The 22,522-nt window shown below is 41.1% G+C and overlaps 1 protein-coding gene across 9 annotated transcripts in view; it reads right to left on the reverse strand.

Moving 5' to 3' along the window:
• Positions 1–22,522, reverse strand: part of rbms3 (RNA binding motif, single stranded interacting protein) — a 292,172-nt gene that overhangs the window by 29,283 nt on the left and 240,367 nt on the right. For all 9 annotated transcript variants that reach the window (XM_086014736.1, XM_086014739.1, XM_086014741.1 and 6 more), the window contains 4 exons: positions 10,927–11,033; positions 7,345–7,388; positions 4,355–4,451; positions 610–660 (listed from right to left, as the gene is read on the reverse strand). In XM_086014736.1, coding sequence (XP_085870862.1) covers positions 610–660; positions 4,355–4,451; positions 7,345–7,388; positions 10,927–11,033 — 299 coding nt within the window. The remainder of the gene's footprint in view (positions 1–609; positions 661–4,354; positions 4,452–7,344; positions 7,389–10,926; positions 11,034–22,522) is intronic.

Here is a 22,522-nt window from a genome sequence, read left to right on the forward strand (position 1 = left end):
CCAAGGTACCCGTCTGTCCTTTGTCAGTCTGTCATTTTTCATGACAAACTGAATTGTAATCGTCAGTCCGTCAGTAAAGTCCGTCAGAAGTCCATTGGTCCATCAGTCCGTCCCCCCAAAAAACGTCAGAAAACGGGCCTGTGCCAGTGACGGACTGAGGTGCAGATTACACTGACGGATGAAAACCCCCTTCCGTCATTCTTCAGTCCGTCTTTCTTAAAAGTCATTCGCCATTGGTCAGCAAAACGGGTGTCCGACAGTATGACGGAATGCTCACATCTGGGTGACGGAACACCTTTTTGCTGATGAATGACGGAAGTGGGTTTTCATCCGTCAATGTAATCGTCAATAACTGCGTCCGTCAGTGACTGTCTGTCAGTCCGTCACGGATGGATGCCCGTTTTTCTGACTAAATGGACTTACACGAAAAATGACCAACTAACGAATTCTAGACAGGAAAACTGGCTGATGGATGATGAATGATGGACCACCAAAAGTTTGTAAAATACCCACTACTGGGTATACATGCATATTGATTTAACCGTACCCAAGTGGCCAGTCATGGGCACCTACTGAATGAGAATTAATGATGAATAAATGAATACTTACTGTAGGTTGCATAACATATTGTTGATGAGGCATCCATGATGTACTCTGGACCTAGAGGAAAGAACGTACAGTTTATAATGACACAATGTAAGTATATAGATTCCTTATGACATCCCACCTAAACTGACATTCACAAATTCTCTGGCGAGTGGAACTTAAATTATTAAATTGCTTAACTTCACAAAGTTTAAATGCCTCACAAAAAGTACCTGAGGTGTTGAGAAAATGTACCTCATTATTATGAACGGTACGACTTGTGCATCGACTCCATTAATTAGACCCTTTCTCTATTATGATAATGGCATTAATTCCAAATGAAGTCATGGTGCAAGTTGTCTCAGAGGTGGTGAACAATCAGTGAGGAAGAGAATGGCAAAGAGGATTTTCTTCTTTTGTGGCGATGGATTCAAAGAGATGCCAAGCAACACAACATGCACTGTCACCAGTATTATATATGGGCACTGACAGTAATGAGGAATAGAGGGGCAAAGCAAATTTTTAGATGTGCTGGGGAGAATTAGACAGCTTGGAGCAGACAAACACACAGGCTGGCCACTGATCCTGCTAAAATGATTTGATTAAACAAAGACAAACATAGAATAATCTGCTCTAAGAGCAATAAATCCTCTGAGTCAACACAAACTCGTGATTTGGACTCGCATCTAAACAAGCATGATGCTCAAAAAAATTAAGCCAAATCTATTTGTTTAGACAGGCAGTGTTTGCTCTCCCCGGCTCCACCTAAGACAGACAGAGTTCATCCCACAATGAAAATGTTGGCATATTTTTGACAATAATGTCACAAAAACAGAGATACATGAACATGAAAATGGTACAAATGCAACCAAAACATTTGTACATAGCCTTATAGCTACCATGAGTAAGGCATTGAATAGTAAAAATGTGGGGAAAAAAGTAAACAAACATTATTTTTGTGCTTTTCTAAATCATCAAATGAAGTGTATAATGAACGGTACCGTATAACATTGCTGATATTGGCTAGCAACCATTCCAAGGTGTACCTCACCAACACCCAAAGTCAGGTGGGATGGGCTAAGGTTAAGGTACTCTAAATTGTCATAGGTCTGCATACGTTGGAATGAATGTTCATCGAAACGTGACTGTCAACCAGTCCAGGGTGTACCCCGCTTTTCACCCAAAGTCATCCGAGATCAGTTCAACAGCAATTCACGAGTAAGAACACAAGGTATAGAAAATGGATGGACGGAAGAGATATCAGGTCATGTATTCGAGTCATGTATCCGCTTCCTACATGTCCGCATTCAACCACTTAAGGGCAACGAAAAACAGCTTAAGAATAAAAATGCTAATCAATAAACCTGTTGTGTAATAGCTCCTTACGAGGATTGTGGCAGCGAAATTTAATTTTGTGTTAGAAATTGAGGTGCTTAAGGGTGAGGAGGAGATTATAAAGTATTGTTTGGTGTTCAAAGGATTGATGTATAAAAATGAAATAGCAATGCCAGTGGCAACATGTCGTTGATATAGAGCTTGGATTTCAGGGTGGAAGGAAAAATAAACTCTTGTATCACTTAGATGAAAGCATGTGTGTCACAGGTGGGGGCAATGACACTTAATCTTTTGCACGCAGCACTTTTGAGGGGAAACACAATGCATGTACTACTAATGGCATCCAAGACAGTAGGCATTATTGTGCTTATGCTATACGACCACAGGACATACCAAAACACTGAATTATTCCCCAAATGACTGCATTTTCACGTTTTACAACAATCACATTCATTTCCTGCACCCCGCGATATCTCTTGAAAATAAATTAGGATGTAATATTGACCAGAATATTTTTATCCAAGGCTAATTTATAGGATCAATGATGATGACAATGATTAGAATTTCATAGTCTGTGGTGGCTGGGGACAGACTATTATTTATTATTGAGCCAATTGATCTGTTTAAGACATGAGATGGCTCATGTCTTTTAAAATTGAATGAGAATGGAATGGTTGTAGCTCCTATCAGGTGTCTTCCTGGTATGAAAAGTGATGTACAAATAAAGGAAGACTGATTATATGCAAGCATGAATAACATGCTTGATAGTTATTTTATGTTTAATATGATTACATTTACAGTATGTGAGTGATATGGCTTAATTTGATCGGATACGACGTGAGGTTGTGTCCAGTTATGCACAGACTCCCACCAAGTCGTTTTTTACAAAATCTTTTTATTAATCACGTGAATGGGGTTACACACTGAACCTTCCGGGCCTTTTTTGTGCTAAACAATCAGCATGAATGCTAGCTAGCTAGCTATAAGAGAGATGGATAGATACATACTGTAGATAGATACTGTAGACTGACCAACAGCTAGTTAGCAAGCGAGAAATCCATTTAGCTAACTTGCTAGATTCGAGATCGATAGACAAGCGGACAGACTTGCGAGATAGATATTTAGCTAACTAGCTGGGCTCCAGGTAGGTAGGTAGGAGATAGATATTTAGCTAACTAGCTGGGTTCCATGTAGGTAGGTAGATAGGTAGATAGACGGATAGATGGATAGATGGATAGATAGATAGATAGATGGATAGGTGGATAGGTGGATAGATAGTTAGATAGATAGATAGATAGATGGATGGATAGATGGATAGATAGATAAGGCCAATGGACATATCTGCACTCCTTAAAATGATCACGACAAAGCCAATAATCATTCATTTTGTTCGGTGCATATGGCTGCTTGAAATGTCTTTGTCTTTTCTTTCTGCCTCGTTTCTCAGAAGATGAAGGACTCACCTTCCTGCCGTGACTGGCTGAAGGGCAAAATTACTGGCTAGGTGGCGGAGCTGCCGCTAGGATTAATATTCCTCAAAAGCCTGGCCATTGTTTTTGATAAATCAATTTAGGAAGCCTTCCGATGGCGGATTACAGACGCTCCCTGGCCCACTTTTATCCTCTCCCTCCTCCCCACTCTTTCCACCGCAGACCCTTGACAGGTTTTAATCAACTGAGCCGCAAAGACGGGCGCAGCAACCTTCAGCAACACAATCCCGCCGACTTCTACCACTTGAGCCGCCGCCATTGCCACCACCACCACTACCCTGACTTTCCTTTCCCTCCATCTGTCGCTCCCGTTGTTCCACCTATCCTTCATCCTCTTCTCTCTCTTGCACTATTCTTGTCTGTCTGTGCATGCCAAGCAGCACTAATGTTAAGCGATAGTGTCTTGAGCAGGAGGACATAGTGGCAATGCCGCTTGATGTTTAGATTTTGCTAACGCTGTTGCGTGAAATGTGGGCTGACAGAAAACTGTTAACACTCCTGACATCTTACACAGGCAATTTTCACGATCCTGTTCTGTTCTGTTTCATTACCTCCGCAGATCACAGCTATGAGGAATATGGAGCTTCACCATGGAAGCAGTAGCAATTTTACTGCATTACAAAATGAATAATTCCTTCATTGTATTAACTTGACTGCAGAAGAGGTCACCAAACTAGATGGGAGGAGAGTTTGTTTTTCCACGGTACTTGATTTTCTTCCTTTTCTATCCTTTTTTGCTGCTTCTCTTCAGATGCCTGTTGTGCTTTCCGCCTATGAAACAGATGTCATCGTGCACAGCTGGAGCAGGCAAGGAAATGATCAGAGAACGCACGCTGTTTTGCAACCTGTCCCCTTTCCCTTTCTATCTCCATAGACAAATAAAACCCCACAATTTCACATACGCGATGCAGCCATTTCCCATAGTGCAGTTTATTACGGCCCACCTGATATGTGGAAACGGGTGAAGCAGCGATGAAGGGCGTGATGGAGGTCTGTGCGATCATGCGGTTGGTGGCGATGCTGTAAGGCGAGGAGTAGAACCTGTGAAGGGTCAAAGAGGGATGTTACGAAGAGTGCATCGCAGAGACACGGACACTTTCTAGATTATTTCTTGCAGGACAGAGCTACATGGCATCTTTTCTCCCGCTTCTCCTAAACATTGAGCGACCTTTTGATCACAAACATACAATTGTTTGCAGTTAATTGTAACAGGATGTACAGGACATATTGATGTTCGACATAGAATGAAGTACAATGGAACCTCTAATGCCGATCATCACTGAGGGCTTAAAATTTGGAAAATATGACTGAAAATGCACAAAATCGCTGATTTTGAATCAATATTAGGGTTGACTTTGGGCAACTTGCAGTATCAGTTAAAATGGCTCATGGTATGTCATAAGGCCTCAGTTCAGCAAACATTACCTGCGAGGATAACTCAGGACATATTTCTTTGTCCTTTTGGGTATTTTTGCACCATTTTTTCCTCAAAGAAGGGCCGTCCTCAAGAAGGGGTATAGAAGACAAATACATTGTCCACCAGAAATGACAATACAGTTACTGGACGCCAACTATTAATACATTTTTGATAATAGGGACAATTTGGCCCTGCATCAAATTATCTAAATTTCTTTTTATTTTTAACAGCATCAATTGATGTGTCAAAGTTTGATATTCGTTTCTTATTCAACCTCAAAGGTTTCATTGTGTGGGCTACTTTGCTAGTGCTTTGATTCACAATATTTATGTAGCAGACACAAAGGACCCTATTTTATCCTGCAGTGGAAACACAATCCGGATAAGAATTTACCATGTACGATGACAAGATGACAAAGAAGACAAAGTACCGTGACAAGACGAACAGAACACCGGTTTCTAGTAAAAGGGAGTCAAAAGGTGCTTAGGTCCCATACAGTAAATGGGTCCCTTAAGTCAAAAATTATGCATTTGTGGAGGTTTCTTAAACTAGCATATCTACTAATTGAATCAAAATAGGACATTTTCTGAGTAAAAATGAAAATACAGGTGATAAGACTTTAACTAGATTGTAAAATCTAATTATAACCAAGTATCGTTGGGTGGATAAAGAGACACAGTGTAGTTTAATACTGCACCCTGGATATAGTAAACATATTAGATATTACACAACGCAGTCTCTTGAAGTGCCTTATGGTGTTTGCCACAGAAAAAAATGATTTTTTTTTTCACATCAAATGGGCTTTGTCATTGTAAAAAGATTTTTTTTTTTAAACACCCAAGCCTACATAGCACCATGCTGTGGCTGCTTGGATTAAGGAGCAAGCTTGTGTGCTGAGCTTGGAGAAAAGTCCATGCATTTAAAGGAGGCAAGGTTTGACTTTAGCTTCGGAGAAAGGGGGTGGTCTGATACGCTACGTTATCTCATTCCCGAGAGTCTGAGGCTTTGTGATTCTAGTCCAACAGTCTCCCGTAACCTGACCTGAAGACTATATAAAAAATATAGAACTGCTTTGGCTTGTATACATGGTATGTGTAGTTGCCATTCACTTTGCTTGCTCCAAAATACCAAATGAGTTTAAGTTCTTTCAATAGTTTCTTAACACGCTGACAAGATAATTAAGGTAAGGTTATTAGGATGTGTTACATATTTTCGTGGACAAGCAAGCCAGAGCTTAAACTGTTTTTGTATACAAACAATTAAAAAGTAAATGTGTCCCAATGGCTCATCTTTTCAGATATAGTGTAAAGACACTCCCCGCACATAATGCTGCAGAGCCATAAAAAAAAGTTCTTTTATTCTCTATTACAAGCTATTATAACTAAAATATTATGGGAAGTCTTTTGCTGTAAAAAAAAAAAAAAAAAAAAAAAAAAAAAAAAAAAAAAATATATATATATATATATATATATATATATATATATATAATTTATTCCTCTTATAAAACTGTCAACATTTGTGTTGGAAAAACGCATTTTATACTTACTTTTAGTGATAACATTGTAAAACTCTTCAAGGACAAACAGCCCCAAAAAGTGACTTTACCCAGAAGTGGAAGTCATTGCAAAACCGAATAAGCCTTTTATTCAGTTTTGGAACAGCAGTGTTGAAAGTGTTTTCGTACCTAACATAGCTATGTCCTAAGTGTAACAACAATATCTCATTTTTTCATAATTATGTCTGGGCTATGGGTTAGGACTGCTAGACAGAAGCCTTACTTGTGAAGAAAAACATCCAAGCCCGGTGAAATTCATTCTCAGTCATCCAGCTCATAATCATGTGCAAAAGTTGAAGTTGAAGTCAACTGGACACTTTACTTGTTATTGAAGACATTTGACTTTTAATTCAAAACACTTTTTCAGTTCTAATCGTATTTATGTCCCTGGCGGGTGTGTCCCTCGGGGGTGGTCACCTGTATTTTGTTATTCTTACCAGGTTTGGTTGGAGAGATGTCTGGACATTGCTGCTAGCTCATAAATGATGCTTAAAGAGAGCTTTTCTTGACTGACAAAGATGGCTTCCTTCACAACTTTCTCATTCCTCTTTTCAGGCAGGTCTTCTGTTGATCTTAATAATTGGGCTAAGGTTTTTCTTGTGAATGACTAGCCAATAGGGAGTAAAAATGAAAGTTTGAGTCCTCTCCGTCAGGGGGTGAGTGTGACGGGTAACATTTAACATGCTGAGAAATTCATTTCTGCAGGGCCATTTTATCTTGGCAAGGCGACAAAGGGACAACCCACACACAAGATGCAAACCGCATTCTCCTTTCGTGCCCCTCTGCCATTCTTTACCTGACCCTTTCAAAGAAAAACTTATATTATAGGTTCGTATTGATTAACTTAATCAAACAAGGAGTTGGAGGCACTACATTAATCTTTATGTATGGCAGTGGTATTGATTTGGTTCCCATTTGGCAAGAGGTGAGTGTATTAAAAGATGCCAAGGTCAGACGCTTACCCATTCTGCATTGCAGCAGGATCATATGTTAATGCCATGCCAGTCTGAAAGAGAACAAAGAGTAAACACAAAGGATTAGTGACAAATTACCGGAGGTGGATCAAAAATAGATGACAACAAACTCCCATTGACTAGGAGCGGAACACTGTATGATTTCATCAGTATGGTCAATTACTCTTTTGTCTTTTCAACACGGTGTTCTTTCACACCATATAATGATCATTTGTGCTTGGTACACTAAAGATATGTTTGTCAAATACAAGCAGAGCATAGTTGCATCACTACAATTCATTGGTCCATTGCACAAGCAGCAAAGACAGTTGCGCGGGCATCAAAGCGACTTATCAGCGGCTGCGACAGTTTGCGACTGTAGATTCAGCTGCAGGAACCATGTCACCTAAATCTTTTCCAGACCAGACCGAGTGGGACCAAAGTGGGAAATTATTGCTGATTAGTCTTTTAAATATATCCTCCAAGAAAAACAAAATGCACAACTATGCCGAGATCACCTAGTGTGCCACAAATGACATATTTTAGATGCTTCTTTGAAAATGATCTTTAGAATCATACAAACAGCGCTATTACCTTTGGCCACTGGCACAATCTGCAAAGATGATGACTTGGGTGCTGATTAAAAAAAAAAAAAAAAGTTGTGAAATTGGGAATTGGTAGTTAGAGATAAGTGGGATAATTTCCGTGGTATAATATATGCACACACACATACAGTATACCCACTGTATAAAACATATCAAAGCCAAACGCAAGCAAGATTCAGATATCAATTTGCCGAAGTGATTAAGGATGACTTTCATTATGTACAATTCACTTTTAATGAAGAAAATGATAGAATGCCCTTGGGGAGGGGGTAACAAAAATGAGTGTGATTACCAGTGAATGTGGGAGTGTGGGTTTGTAGGTGTGTTCCCTCGTGTAAGGCTCTCTGTGAGGCCGGTAGAGAAACCTGTGCAGTGCAATCCGTCATCTGCATTCCTGAAGGTTCTCTCCCAGAGGAGAGCTAATCCGATTTCTTTTTAACCAGAGGTTGCTGAGGATGGCAGATTTCATCAACATAAACACACACATGCACACAAACACGCTTACCCTCCCTCCACTTCTATTTTCTTTTGACATCAACTTGAATTGTCTTCCTCTCTCCTTTTCTCCCTCTTCATCCTTCAATCTAGCCTTTCCCCATCTTTCTGTACAAATCTTTTTTGGCCTTGTTCCCCCAGAGGTTCACCAACACCGAGCTATGGGGTTGAGGGAATAGTAGCTGAGGGGAACAAGGGGGCGGGATTGGCGAACCAGGACCAATTCCACAAGTGAGGGGATCTTGACTGAATGATAAAACCCCTTGCTAACACCGAAACGCGGGTGCGCATGGGTGTGTATTTTGCGCGAGAGAGTATTTGCACCATAAGCGTCGATAACATAACGTTCACCCCATTATTATATAGTGTCCCGCCTTCAGCTGCTATGAACACCAAGTATACCCGCCCTTGTTATCGTGCATATTTTTCTGCTTCTTGTGTGTTCACATGCTCACTAATAGCAGTGGGAGACATAAGCAGCTGTCTGGTGCACACGGAGTCTCCCCAAAGTGCTGCCCTTGGTTTGATGTGCTGATGAATTCCACAGCAAAGCATCTCCTGACCAGGGACTCAGCATGGCCAATGAGGGATTACTGATGCAGTCAGCTTCTGGCTGGGCTGCTGCAATGAGGATAAAGGGAGGAACCATGACAGGCTGCGGATGCTGCTGTTTGACCCCCAAAACTTTCAGACATAGTGAAAAACTGTGGTGACCTGCCTTGGAAAAGAGAACTCAACGGTCAGAACATGTTTCCAAGTGGTTTTTAGTACTATCGACTCTCAATTACTGTCCCAGAGGGTGTAAAATTTGTAGTCAGGAGTGTATTATGTTATGTACAGAATGTGTTTCATTTAAGCACTGCCTGTAAAGCAGTCCTCCTCAAATAGGGGGGTGGGGGGCTAGTTTGGTGCATGTGACATCATGAAAGTGTAATTGCACATCCACTACAGTAGGTGGCAGTAACGCTCAGATTTATTTATTTATTTTTATTTCAGGCAAATTGATACGCTTCAAATCTAGACTAAAAAAACATGTTAATAAAGTCATTCTTTTTTGGAAGTTGGTCCATGTTTCTATCTTCTCATTTTTTCTTTAACGTTTGTAAGGCAGAGGTGTAATTATAACAATTTTATTGACAAATTATACTATTTATAGTCGCGGTAGAGAGTTGGGGTGGGGGGTAACAGAACATAACTGAGAAGCACTGCTGTAAAGTGAATAAATGTTTCATGATGATGACAATGTGAACCTGGAATGGATTACTTCTCTATTAATCCAGATGGAAAATTATCTGAAAATCTAAACAAATCAGAGGTTGCCCAGCATCCCATAATGGATAACGTTTGACTGTTTTTTTCCCCACTGTACATTGTTTGGCATACATATATTGGGCCTTGGTAGCATGGTGGCGAGTTTTAATCTTGGTTTGGGCCCTCCTGTGTGGCGAATGAATTAAACAATTAACGGTTTACCAAGACACCAGTTAGTACAGTATTATACTTTAAAATTTTTACTATCATTAAGACCTTATATAGTTTAATGGCCGAATTAAAGCAAAAAAAAAAAAAAAAGATAGATCCTTTGCGAAAGCCGCAGCCAGAGTCCACTCATTCCTTCTTGCAGTGGAGGAAAAACAGCGAATTAGACCTGAAGTGCAGCCGCTATCCCTGACTTCAGCCCTTGAGAAGCAGACACAGATTGGTGTGGAGCCTCAAGCAGAAATGACTAACAACTGGATAAAAAATGTGCTTGGGTTGAAAAAGCACTTTAAAAGTTTGAATACATTTGAATGTAGAAGTTAGAGACTTGTGAATACTGCCAGCTCAAAATGCAGACTGAGAGCACTTTCCCGTATTGCACTTTGTTAAAATGAGCACTAATCTATTTGAACGGTACTTGAAGCGAACGTTTTGATACATTGCGTTAAGTAATATGATAAAACCGATAATCCCATGTTTGCCTTTTATTGAGGTAGCAAATCTGTTGCAGATAAACCAGGGTCGGACAGTAAGAAGCTGTTTTCACCTTCACGGATGACAGAAAGGGTGGGGGCTAAATACATGAAAAAATGTCAGCAGGGTTATTTTTCTTCCCATTTTGCCACTGCTGGGTGTCTGATTGCTCACTACCTGATTGCACACTGCATGGCAAGTCCACACGCTCGCTTTTCCAGTGGACAACAGGGCTGACCCTGTCAATGTATGGCCCTGGAAGGTGGCGAGGGGTTGGGGTGGAGCAATGTGATTTAGGTTAAACACGCTTCGCTGGTTTAAAGGTGTTAGAGGGCTGCTGAACATGTGATGGATAGACGTGCACACACACACACATGCAGACATAGAGGCAGCATGTGTTTCTTTGAAAGAGAAACATTTTATCTCCCCAAGTCCCCACCTTGCTGTTTCATCACAACTGTCAAGCACACTTGAACGTGTGCGCGCGGAAGGAGAAATCAATGTTCTATGCTTTGTTGACAGCATGTGTGACACTCACCTCGCCTTCTCTGTGCCATGGCCTCCCATTCTGAGGGTACTTGCTCTGACTCTGGCGCTTCTTTTGGCCTCCGTCGGCAAATTTACACAGCAACGGCTCCGTGGGAGCTGCAGAGGGAGAGAGAGAGAGGACAAAGCCGCGTTACGGGGGACGACATCCTGTGACCCCACTGTGGCCCTTTGAACTGCACTCCAAATGGCTTCCTTCACTCCATCCCACGCCCCTCCTCTCTGGCCTTCTATAGAGCTCTCAGGCAAAATTCCCAGATGGCTGATGTTGGCAGGCCCACCCGAGCCCATCCCAAGCTGGCAGCGCATGAAAGAGCATTGGAGGGTATTGTTGAAATAATAATCACAGTAATCGCTCTTGTAAATACCTCTGAGATGGTTATGTGGGACCGATCTGTCAGCCGAAGCTTATTTCTACAAGGCGTTCCTGTTTGCTATAATCCCTTTGTGTTTTACTTAAACAGCCACGGTCTCTTTTATTGGAAATGTTATGCCTTTTTCCCCACTATGAAGCCATCACAGCCATCATTTGACTGGGCTGTGACATTTGTGTTAAGCAGCCATTAATGTGAAATGAGAACGCTACACGATAAAAAAAAAAAAAAAAAAAAAAAAAAACGTCTCCACCTCCCCTGTACAATTACACGGCATTAAAGGAAAAACAAAGGATTTGTACAGTGATTAGAGATGGGCATGATGAAACATAAATGCTCTTTTCTCATCACCTTGTTTGCATATCTGCTGCCCAAAAGGGCCTTGCATTGTTGTGCAAGATGACAAAAACATGATCGCAAGGCAGAGGTTTGTGTACGTCCATTTTTTTACATAAATGTAAAAGTGCAATTTTAAAAAAAAATGTTACAGCTGGCTTGTACATTGCAACGCGCACATTTTTTTCCAAACACTTATTCCACTTCGACACTATTATATAGATACATATTGTATAGACTCACTGCACAAAACAACATTCTTTTTTTTTCAATTACAATTTTATTGATTACCTAACAAAAATGGCAGGAAGTGGCCTTCTGAAAAGTATTTTGCCAAGTGTGTAATGAATCTATCGTCCCTATCGCCTTTGAAAGGGAAACTAATGCTGCAGCAGGAGGTCATAGAGGACAAGGCACACAATGAGAAAATAACGAGACATTTCAAAAAACAAAACCCAGACTAAATAAATAAAAAAAAAAAACAATCACGTACAAAATGAGATCTTAAGGTTGGTTTCTTAGTTTTGTGCCATCCTTGAATTGTATCTTTATGCAAGTGAGCCCTTTGCACCGCCCCCAAAAATTATTGTGGTTATTTTCAGGTTTGCTTCAAACCATTTGTGATTGGGTTAAGAGAGTGGATCTTACATACGTACATTGAGACATATATTATGAACTTTTGTCCATATTTAAAAAAAATTGTGGCCCCCTCCAGCATTTAGGTTGCCCATCCCTGTTCTATTTCATTGAAATGCACTTGTAGACCAACCTGCTAGAACACAATACTGTAAAATGAGAGCCCAAACAAGAGCCGCATCATATATTCAAATACATATTGAAATGGATATTAAAGGTTTCTTGTGGCCTTGAGTTACCTGAGTCAAACATTTTACACACAGCCCTCATTAGGTTGCAGTACAATAACTACAATAATCACAAATATATTGTAAAGTAATACCTTTTGGACAGTGTTTCCAAAAGTGAGCAATATTTCATCGAGGCAGAATATTTGACGCAGCTCTTTATTGGAAGATGTGGTCAGAATAGAGGAGCACCTGAGCTCCGGGACAGTGCACAGTGAGTTTATCCAAACAGTGCTGCAGTGCACCTGTTGGCCTATACGGGACCTGACAGCTCTCCTGTCATCACATTCGCATTACGAGCCTGGCGACTCGTGACAACACGGGAAGGTGACAAGGCTGTCTGCAAGAGATGGGGGGGTGAACGCCGGGACATTTTATTGTGGTTGTGCCAGAGATGACACCAACAAAAAGAACTGCTGACGCTTTAATCTCCACTCGCAGATGTTAAGGCGTTGATAGTGATAATGTATCACATTTCTGGAGAAAAAAAATGATGATGTAGAAATGGAGGACAATAAATCACCAATACAAGTGATGAGAGCGCATGACAAGGGACTTGTGCAGCTTAATGAAATGATTTGGGCATTAATGAGCTAACATGATTTGTGGATTATTTTATTTTCTCTGATGTCACTTCAGTTAGAGCAGCAGCACTGAGAGATTGCATTGAACTGCAACAGAGAGATGCTACAGAGAGATGCAAGCGGCACGTGGTTTTCTGGTGATGAGCAAATGAGCATAAGCTGTATTTTTTACTAAGATATGACATTTCTAAAGCTGTTTTTTTTTTCAATTTAGTGATGCATCTCAGTTCATTTCGCTCCAGTTATGTTTAGATTGGTAAGCCCAAGTACAGTGGGGTGTGCAGAAAGGAATCTCAATGCCGCGTAAACTTCGTCCTGTGCCATCATACAGAGAGACAGCATGTAAGTCACCAAATAATTAAATTACAGCAATGCTACATGGTACGCTGCTGAGCAAGCAACATAAACATTGATTCTCTGTCGACCTATCAACAGACCGTGTATCTTGCTCGCCGCTACAAAAGTGATTCATACTGCACGTTTTCAACTGGCACACCAATAAAAATGCCTATTGAAATGATTAGTATTATAATTATCACTTAAGGTTGAAATTAATCAGTTTCGAATAGGACATTGGCTGATATTTCAAAGTTAAACTTAAGTTTTATGTCAAATAGTGGTAGCAACCTCACTGACACACTAGAAGAAACCTGTTTTTTTATTGCCATTTGCATTGCTTTGTTGAATCATGAATGAAGGTATAATTGAAAATGTTTTAATGGACTAATGTGTAGCTTCCGTGCATTTACTACATATTCTATATTGCGTTAAATGTGCTTATTCATTTAATGTGACTTACTGCGATTCTTACATTTGATTATGAAAACAATTCATTCATATATATATTCATTCAACTAATTATAATCGTTATCATCTTAAAAATATATTTTAATAGCACCCCCCTGACCTCACGGCACAACAGTTTGGGGGTACGGACGCACAGTCACGGGTGCAAGGCAATCTCCAATTGCCCACGTCACATGCGCGGCTGACTACGTCATCCGCAAGGGGAGGTCTTGCAGTGTACCTGTACAAACGCACTTTGCGCATGCCAACGTCATGCACGGACGATAGTGAGTTTATTTCTGCATCCGCAATGTCAAGCCCCGTGTGTTATGTTTGGGCTTTTTTAGTTTTGTTTTCTCAGTATTTCTGTGTCTATCTCGACAATGATTATGTCCACCTGTCTGCATTCCACCCCCTTGTGTTAGCCAATCAGCTCCCTCCTACCTTGTGTTTCTCATCGTCTTGTCAGTATGCTTGTATTTAAGTTCCTAGTTTTTGTTGTGTCCTTATCGGATCATTGTCGCTGTCGGGTTGTTTGGTTTCTCCCAGTGTTATGTTTTGTTTCTTAGTGTTTCTTTGCTACTTTGAGTTTTGGACTTTTCAAGATTTGTTTGTCCTTGTTTTTTAAAATTTTCTTCATTACCTCCTGCTTCTCCTGCCTCCCTGCATTTGGGTCCTCCATCCCGGAAACGTGACACCGTGTGCGCTTCGACCACCTTATTGGTGAGGGGGGCCGCTTCAACTAGCCAGGAGTCGGCTAATTTCCATCCCACAAGGGCGCCAATGCCCGCTTATGCCCAATTCTACCCGTGCAAAGTCTATGAAAATTTGATATGAAAGTTTGACATGTAATCATCCTAAATGTCTTGTTATAATAATTAGGATTCCAAAAAGATCTGAGGTGGTTTGCCTAACCCATGATTAATTAAGGAATTGATTAAGAGTTATTTCTCATTACCTTCATACACGCAGTGGTTTTCAACGCATGCTTTGTGGCTATTCAAAAGGTTGAGCTAAGAATCAATATGCAAAAATGTCAACAACAGCCACTAACGAGGTTCTCGGATGGGGTTGGGTCTTTTTTTTAATGTGGTACTGGTTACAAATTGATCAGCTGTTACCAAAGATAGCACGTTCAAGTGTGCCTGTTGTGTGTGTGTGCTCTGAGATGTAGCCATGCAAAACCTCACAAAGAGGTTCGATTCAGAAGAGACAGCAATGGACTTTTGCTCATTGAGAGACTGTCACCCAGTAAAATGCCCCACTAAGTATGTGTGGATATACTATAGATCTAGTCCTTTAAATTGAAACTTTGCAAGTTTCACTTATTAGCGCTATGTACACCGTCACTGCTGTTTTCTGGATGGACAACTGGGCAAAATCAGCCCTTTGTATACAGAATAAGAACTAAAGGATGCCAGATCTAACCATGACTTATTTAACTCATTCTTCATGCATATGAAGAAGACAAACTAGACAGACTGCATGATCCATTAGGTCTCACAAAGTCCGCAAACACTTGATCATTGCATGCCAGCACATAATTGGTCTATTTCATCTGCAATTCCAAACTGAGTGGAACATCTGTATGTGCTCAATGGCGATATCAGTAGAGGGTTGCCCTGCAGTAACAGAGAGAGGCAAATCGCTTGATTTAAATGGTTCGCATGTCCCACTAATCATAGGATCTCTGTTGTTAAAGGCTTTGCTTTCCTTTGGCCTTAAGCAGGTCAAACAGGCCTTGGGTGGGGCCTTAAAGCCTCCTGATGCACCCACGGGGAAGACCTATGACACTCTGGAAGTAGACGATTACACAGATAGAAAAAAATAGCCTTAAATCTATGCTTGGTCCCTAATTTTTTTTAAAGTTTCCTGTCTATCGTTAATCGCCTACAAAATCCGCCATAGGCGGACCGATCTACCACATAGGCGATATGCCCAGCTCTGGTTTTCATGATGGAACATTTGGGAGCGTACCCAAATGCAAAGTGAAGTTTGAAGTGATGGAATTAGAAGCGTTAAAGTGACAAACAGGCATATTACGGAGTTACAGAAAATAGATCAGTCTAATAATTTTGGGGAATCCAGTGTCAAGGCAAACTATTTTTTCAATTGTCTCTGCTACACTGGTACCATTTTGTGAACTGGTTTGAACCTGCCTTTTAGATGCAATATTTAAAGATGCAGCGCAATTCATCTTAGGTTTAATAAATTCATCTATTTGCTCCTCCTAGAATTTAGCACATTTGGCATAAGCAATCCTGGATGCAGCCAGTTAGTAGATCAGCATCTGTTTGTGTGAGCAATCAAGTTTGGGCTCGTTTTCACCAGCGCAAACTGTTAGTAAAGCAGGCCCAATGTCTCGGAACTGGCATGGGAACGCCTCGCTAATCTCCGGGACGAGCTGGAGTAAGTGGCCACGGAGAGGCAAGTATGGGCCTCTTGGCTTACGCTGCTGCCCTCGCAACCGGACCCTGGGCAAGTGGAAGAAAATAGATATATGGATGGACTGATGTATGAGTGGTGAGCAATTTTCAAGGAGAGGAACGTCATAAGAGTTTGGTATCGCTTTACTTTTTGAATTTGCAAAGGCTTGAGAACGTTCTATTAAGCACTTAAGTAAAAAGCTGTAGTAAAAGGAAACTTAATTTAGAGGTGTCTACGGGTTCTTGTTGCTTAGAGTTAAGCATCTCTGAGAAGCCATTTGGACATCTTGATCCGTTTTTATTGCAAGGACGTGTTGGAGAGCACAGGGATAAGGAAGAAAGAAGAAGACATTGTTTTATTGGAATTCAGATGTTCTCTGACGCTGCTCGAGGGTATCTCTAATTGGATCAACAACTGTCTGATTCCCATCAGCCGGCTTGACCTGTCTGCCCACGTTGGGAAGGCGGTATTTATGGGAAAGAGATGGCAAAGGAGGGGGAGACACAGACAGAGACCGGAAGACAATAGGAAAAGAAAGTAGAAACAACAGATTTCTAGAACTAGCTTCTGATTAAGCAAGGAGCTTACTTACACCAGAGGGGTCATGCACAGTGGCGTTTTAAATGAAACCTACCGTGGCACCAACCACTAAGGTAGGTAATAAACTGGAAAACGACAGGACACTTGCTAAGTGTCTAATGTGCTCTTATTACTTCCAATATCCCTTACAAAATCAATGCAGTAAACCACTCGGACGACAAATAGCCAACATGATTCATTAAAAAGAAAACTTCACGAGCAAATTGAAATAGCTTGAAATAGCAGAGGCAGCATTTCCTGGCAGAGTTCGGGGAGCACAATCGTTAGTGCCCCGAAGCTAGATTAATAAATTGCACATGCCAACTACACTGTTTGAATGGCAAATTACTGTGCAGACAGCATTGTTGCCCAAGAGAGAACAAGATGAAACACACAGCGTTGCTTTTAAGAATTATGAGATGTTTATTTAGACATCCGCTGTTGTGGCAACATTGTGGTACATTTCTATATTGCTGCAATCAACAACGGAAACACCAAGACTTTATAGTTTAGTCCTTTCAAGACAGAGCTGAGATTGTACAGCACAGAAGCGCAGCACGCCATATACTAGGTCTTCTGAGGAACACAGCAGCTGTTGTCCCACTTACAGTACACCAAACCGAGCAGCCTCGTAAATACAATCATGAAATTGTTTCCAGTTACTTGGAGTCCAACAGAGTGACATACTGTATTTACATTTCTGTATGCATAGGAGAGACTACTAGCAAGTTCACTCAATTTGTCATTGCACACGTTTTCCTCTTCGGGTTAAGTGAGATAACACAATTCCATATATCAAACAGACCGGTCCGTCAGTCCGTCACTGACGGATGCCCGTTTTGCAGACGATTGACGGGACGCCATTCAAAAATGACGGACCGACCAATGACGGAAGTGGGTTTTCGTCTGTCAGTGAAATCGTCACACACCGCGACCGTCAATGACGCCGTTTTTCTGACATTTTTTTGGGGGGGGCCGACCGATGTACCAACGAACTTCTGACAGACTAACTGATGCACTGACTAACAGACAGAAGGAATGCCGATGACAGTTCAGTTCATCACGAAAAATGACGCGGATGGGTACCCGGGCTGCTGACATGACGAATGTAGTCAAATTCCCACCTCTGATATTAAAATGTTATTAACTTAGTGTTGACATGGTACCATGCTGTGTTGAATATAACAAACCATCTGAAAAAAAATGAAAACACTGCCACTAGTCTGTTGCGATGTAATACTACCATTTACAGCCGGAGCCCTAAAGGTTCACCTCTGACAGATCACAGTCGATACTGCTCAAAAAAGCCACAGTGTCCATGCATCCTTCAGCATGGAAATTAAGAGTCCGGACTAGGTTTTGCTGACAGGCATGACACACATGACACTGTGACACAGCCCGATAAACGGAACATGGCTCTGTGAGGAGAACGTGCCCGAAGGTGCAACAAAGAGGAGGAGTGGGAGAAGCCATTGTCACACAACGATATTGAGAACATGTCTGAGCAGGCAGCTAGTGAAGTGGTCTGCCTCACGGTGGGGAGGTCTTTGTTCGAATCTCATGCATGGTTTTGAGGCTTTCACATGAATGTTAGTGTTATTGAAGATTAAATTGTCCATACTCTAGGTGTGAGATTATGTACGGAAGCTTGTTTGTCTATATGTTCCCTGTGACTGGCTGCCAAAAGATCAAATGTGTACTCTGCTTCTCACCCACAGTCAACTGGGTTAGGCTTGAGCAGAACAGTATAGGGAGTCTAGTCCTCACTCTGCTGTATTACTATTGATCTGCCATTACTCCACATTTCCCATAGAGGGCCCCTACAGCACACCAGCCACTTCAAGCCTGAGATGATATTATGGATTACAGGAGGGGAAGAGCCATGAACGTGGGTGGCAGAGGCTTGATCGAAGAGCTGTTGCAACACTTGAAGAGTGATGTCATGTAGGTTACCGCTGACATGCTAATCCATCTCCTGTAGTCTCTTTACTTCTCCCACAATTGCATCCATCTATCTATCTATCTATCTATCTATCTATCTATCTATCCATCTATCCATCTATCCATCTATCCATCTATCCATCTCTCTCTCTCTCTCATGTGTGGTCAACTTAACTTTAACTCATTCAGTAAGTCATACTTTCATGGTGATCATGCACAAACAAGAGGTATGTGAATGTTCACGGCCATTCATCCAGAAAATCTGACTAACAAATGACCATTTAAGCATGAGCCAACATCATTTAATTAAACATAGCAGTAAAAAGCAGTTTTATGGGTTTCTGTTGTCAGTTCCTCTTTTTTAAAAGGGGGCATGACTTATGGCGAGAGCCACACACACTGGCCCACATCCTGCTTCCAGTAATATTGGCCACTTTACACAGCTGCCCGGTGTGGCAATTATATGTAACCACATTGTACTTGGCCCAACATTAGAATAGTATGGGAGTGGGAATGATATTTGTGTAGTGGAGTCAAAATAACATTCCAGCTAAGACTACAACACAATTGACATTCAGCTATGCGTTCCCATGTTGCAATAAGATTTCACAATTTCCAGTTCTATGGTTTTCATCACAGGTACATCAATGTGGTAGCATCACAAAACACAAAGACGCAAAGCACACTTTCTGTTGTGTCATGAGAGATTCTGAAGTTGCACGTGATGTCGTCCATTAATAGCTGTTCAAACGCTTGACATTAGTGCAACCTTAGTAGTGTATTTTTAACAAAACATTGACTGAGTTCCAAAATGTACAACCAGGAACATTCAATTTTCAAGATGAAAGTGTTGGCTGATTTCAGTGTCCAACTATGGATTATCCACATGCACAGTTCTTACAGAAAGCGAGTGTAAATATTCTATACCACATTGAATCAAATTGCTCTTTGATATTCCTTCTCTGATATTCCTCGTAATGGGACTCGTTTTACATATATATTTTCTCACTGCTTATCAATGATTGCATCACTGATACTACCACACACATCTTATGATAACAGTAAATGGATGTTATTATCTTGGGATGCAATAGCCTAGGGGCTAAAGTCTGGCTCGCACGGCAAGATTTTATAATTGTCGGCCGGCTTCCAAACTCTGAGACCCCACACGTGACGAGAAAAAAAAAAATCACGGCTATAACAGTTATGAATGTACCGTGTGTGGTGTGCAGCCACACGGAAAGATCAACATCTCACACGCGAACCGATTCATTCACGGATATTCTCATGCACGATTGTCGGGAGGGGGGGATTAGGCTAAAATTGGATCGATTATCCTGCCGTGTGAACCGGCTTAGGTTGATAAATATATTTATTTGAATTGGGTACAATGATTCGTGATCACACTCACTGCTGTCCGAAAGCAAAATGTACAGATGAAGCATTAACTGCCAGACCGGAATGTATTTTATAAGACCAAGCATTGTACACACTTGACATTTGATCAGCCTAATAAGATAAGTACAAGTGATGTATCAAATAGTATGCCTTTACAAAAAAAAAAAAATCAATTTTATTACAGTGCTGTATAATAGAGTGTGCATTTCTTAAATGTTGGCTACATTAGCTATCTTAGATGCTAATTTCATGAGTCGAACCTATAAAAAATAGACAAAAAAAAAACAACTTTACTGGTCTCCCTTTGTTTTAGCCTTTAGGTACCAAACTGCAACATTGACGTCTCTATTTTTTTGCTCTTTTTGTTCTCAGACAGTTTTAGCTGTGGTGGACAGACTGCGCCTGTGGGCTTCTCTTGTGTTGCTCCTGTCTGTGTCACCGCCTGTGTGGGCTGATGCTGAAACTAACCCTGTCCCTGTTAGCCGACTATTATAACACTGCCGACGCCTCCGGTGACCTGTGAAACCTCCCATCCACAGAGATGAATCATACGGATTGTAATTCAGTGGAACTGCCCGTCCACCTGACCTACAGCAAACATTTATCAGAATGTTGATGGCATTGTTGCAGACACAGAATAAATCAGCTTTGCAAGTAAATCATCAAGGACTATATTGAAGTAGACCTCCACCAAGACTGATTAATTTTCTTTATTTTTGGAATGGAATGGGGAATTTGTAATAATAGTTACTAAATGGCTTCAAAATTTGCTCTATATGACACACACATATACACACACATATACATACATATATATATATACATACATATATATATACATATACAGTACATATAGCACCAACTTGCACCTCTTAATGTGTCTGAATCATGTGGGAAGGGAGGTGATTGGTTAACGCGAAGTACAATAGGTGGGGATGAAAACCATACGAGTGGACAAGGCACAAACGTGGGAGACGTGGAAAATGTGACAAAACAGAAACAAAACAAAATCTATTCCAAAGTCAACAAAAACATAGATTGTGAAAACAATAAAAATCAAACTTAAGAATAATGGTTAACTGGATGGCTAGATGGCTGCATTTAAAGACAAGCCTTTTTGCCTGTCATTCATGCTATTTTTGGGGCAGCACTGCTTGACATTTAAAGAGTTACGCAAATTCACACCCAAGGTGCATTTCAAACAGCCCACTATTGTTGGCCAAAGAAGAAATCAAACGAACAATTGGATTTTAGGGGCCTATCTAAATGGTAGCGTGCTTCCCATTTATTATCAGCGCTGGTCCAGGGATTCAAAACGACTTTTCACTTAACCTTAACCTTTAGGCTACCACTGCCTGTAAATTGATTATGACAGCTCAACAGGCAGGAAATATGCTTGAAAATGAATGCAGCAGCATGGTGCATTCAAAAAATGCAGTGGGCCCTGTGGGCTAACTCGGTTTCCTTCCATTGAGCATCCAGTAAGAATAATATAGACGGTCATGAAAATGAAATTACAGCCTGATAAATGAATTACCAATAAAGATCCCTCAATACTTTATCCAGAGGTGATCAATACACCATAGCCTGACTATAGCCCGGGCTGAGGGCACAAACCTCTTGCTGCACCACCAATCAGATCAATTATGTCACTGGTGATTGACAATCAATGCTGGCCGTGTTGTTGATTTACAGTCAAGGAAGGAAGGCAGCTGAATATTAAAACGGGAACATACTGTATGTGTGCACACAGGTCACCCCTTTACCATAGCGATCGGGGATCGATGGAGTTGCGGCATGGCTGATTGGGGATCAGGTGACTTTGTGACAGAGGAGAGCGGCCGCAGTATGTGTGAGAAGATTTGCTTGGCTGCACTGACAGTGTCCCAGCTGTCAGCGGAGAGTTGCAGAGCCCGTAATTAACATTGTGATGAAAGGAACTATCCACTACTTCACAGAAGGTGCAGGTACAGCTATCCTTGTTTTGTTTCGCTTTTCTCATCCAAAAGAGCAGCTACACAAACACACAAAGAGGTGTAGGGAAACCTGCTTGATATTTGTCTGCCATTTGGTCTCACAAAAATCAAATCTATTCTATTCAGACGTTTTTATGATCAGCTCTAGTCTTGACACAGATTTGATTGGCTTTTTGGTGGGCTGTGATGTCTTTGATTTGCCGATGATCATTGATGTCATTGATCGGCTCTGAAACAAAACATTACAGCTGCAGTATTTCCCAAGTACGCATTTACCTGTGGCGGGCCGCCAGAAATGTCAATATGTAAGTCTTGTAATAATTT

Source organism: Filicampus tigris, chromosome 18 (genome assembly GCF_054856515.1).
Source record: "Filicampus tigris isolate MCC_2025a chromosome 18, RoL_Ftig_1.0, whole genome shotgun sequence".
NCBI lineage: Eukaryota > Metazoa > Chordata > Actinopteri > Syngnathiformes > Syngnathidae > Filicampus > Filicampus tigris.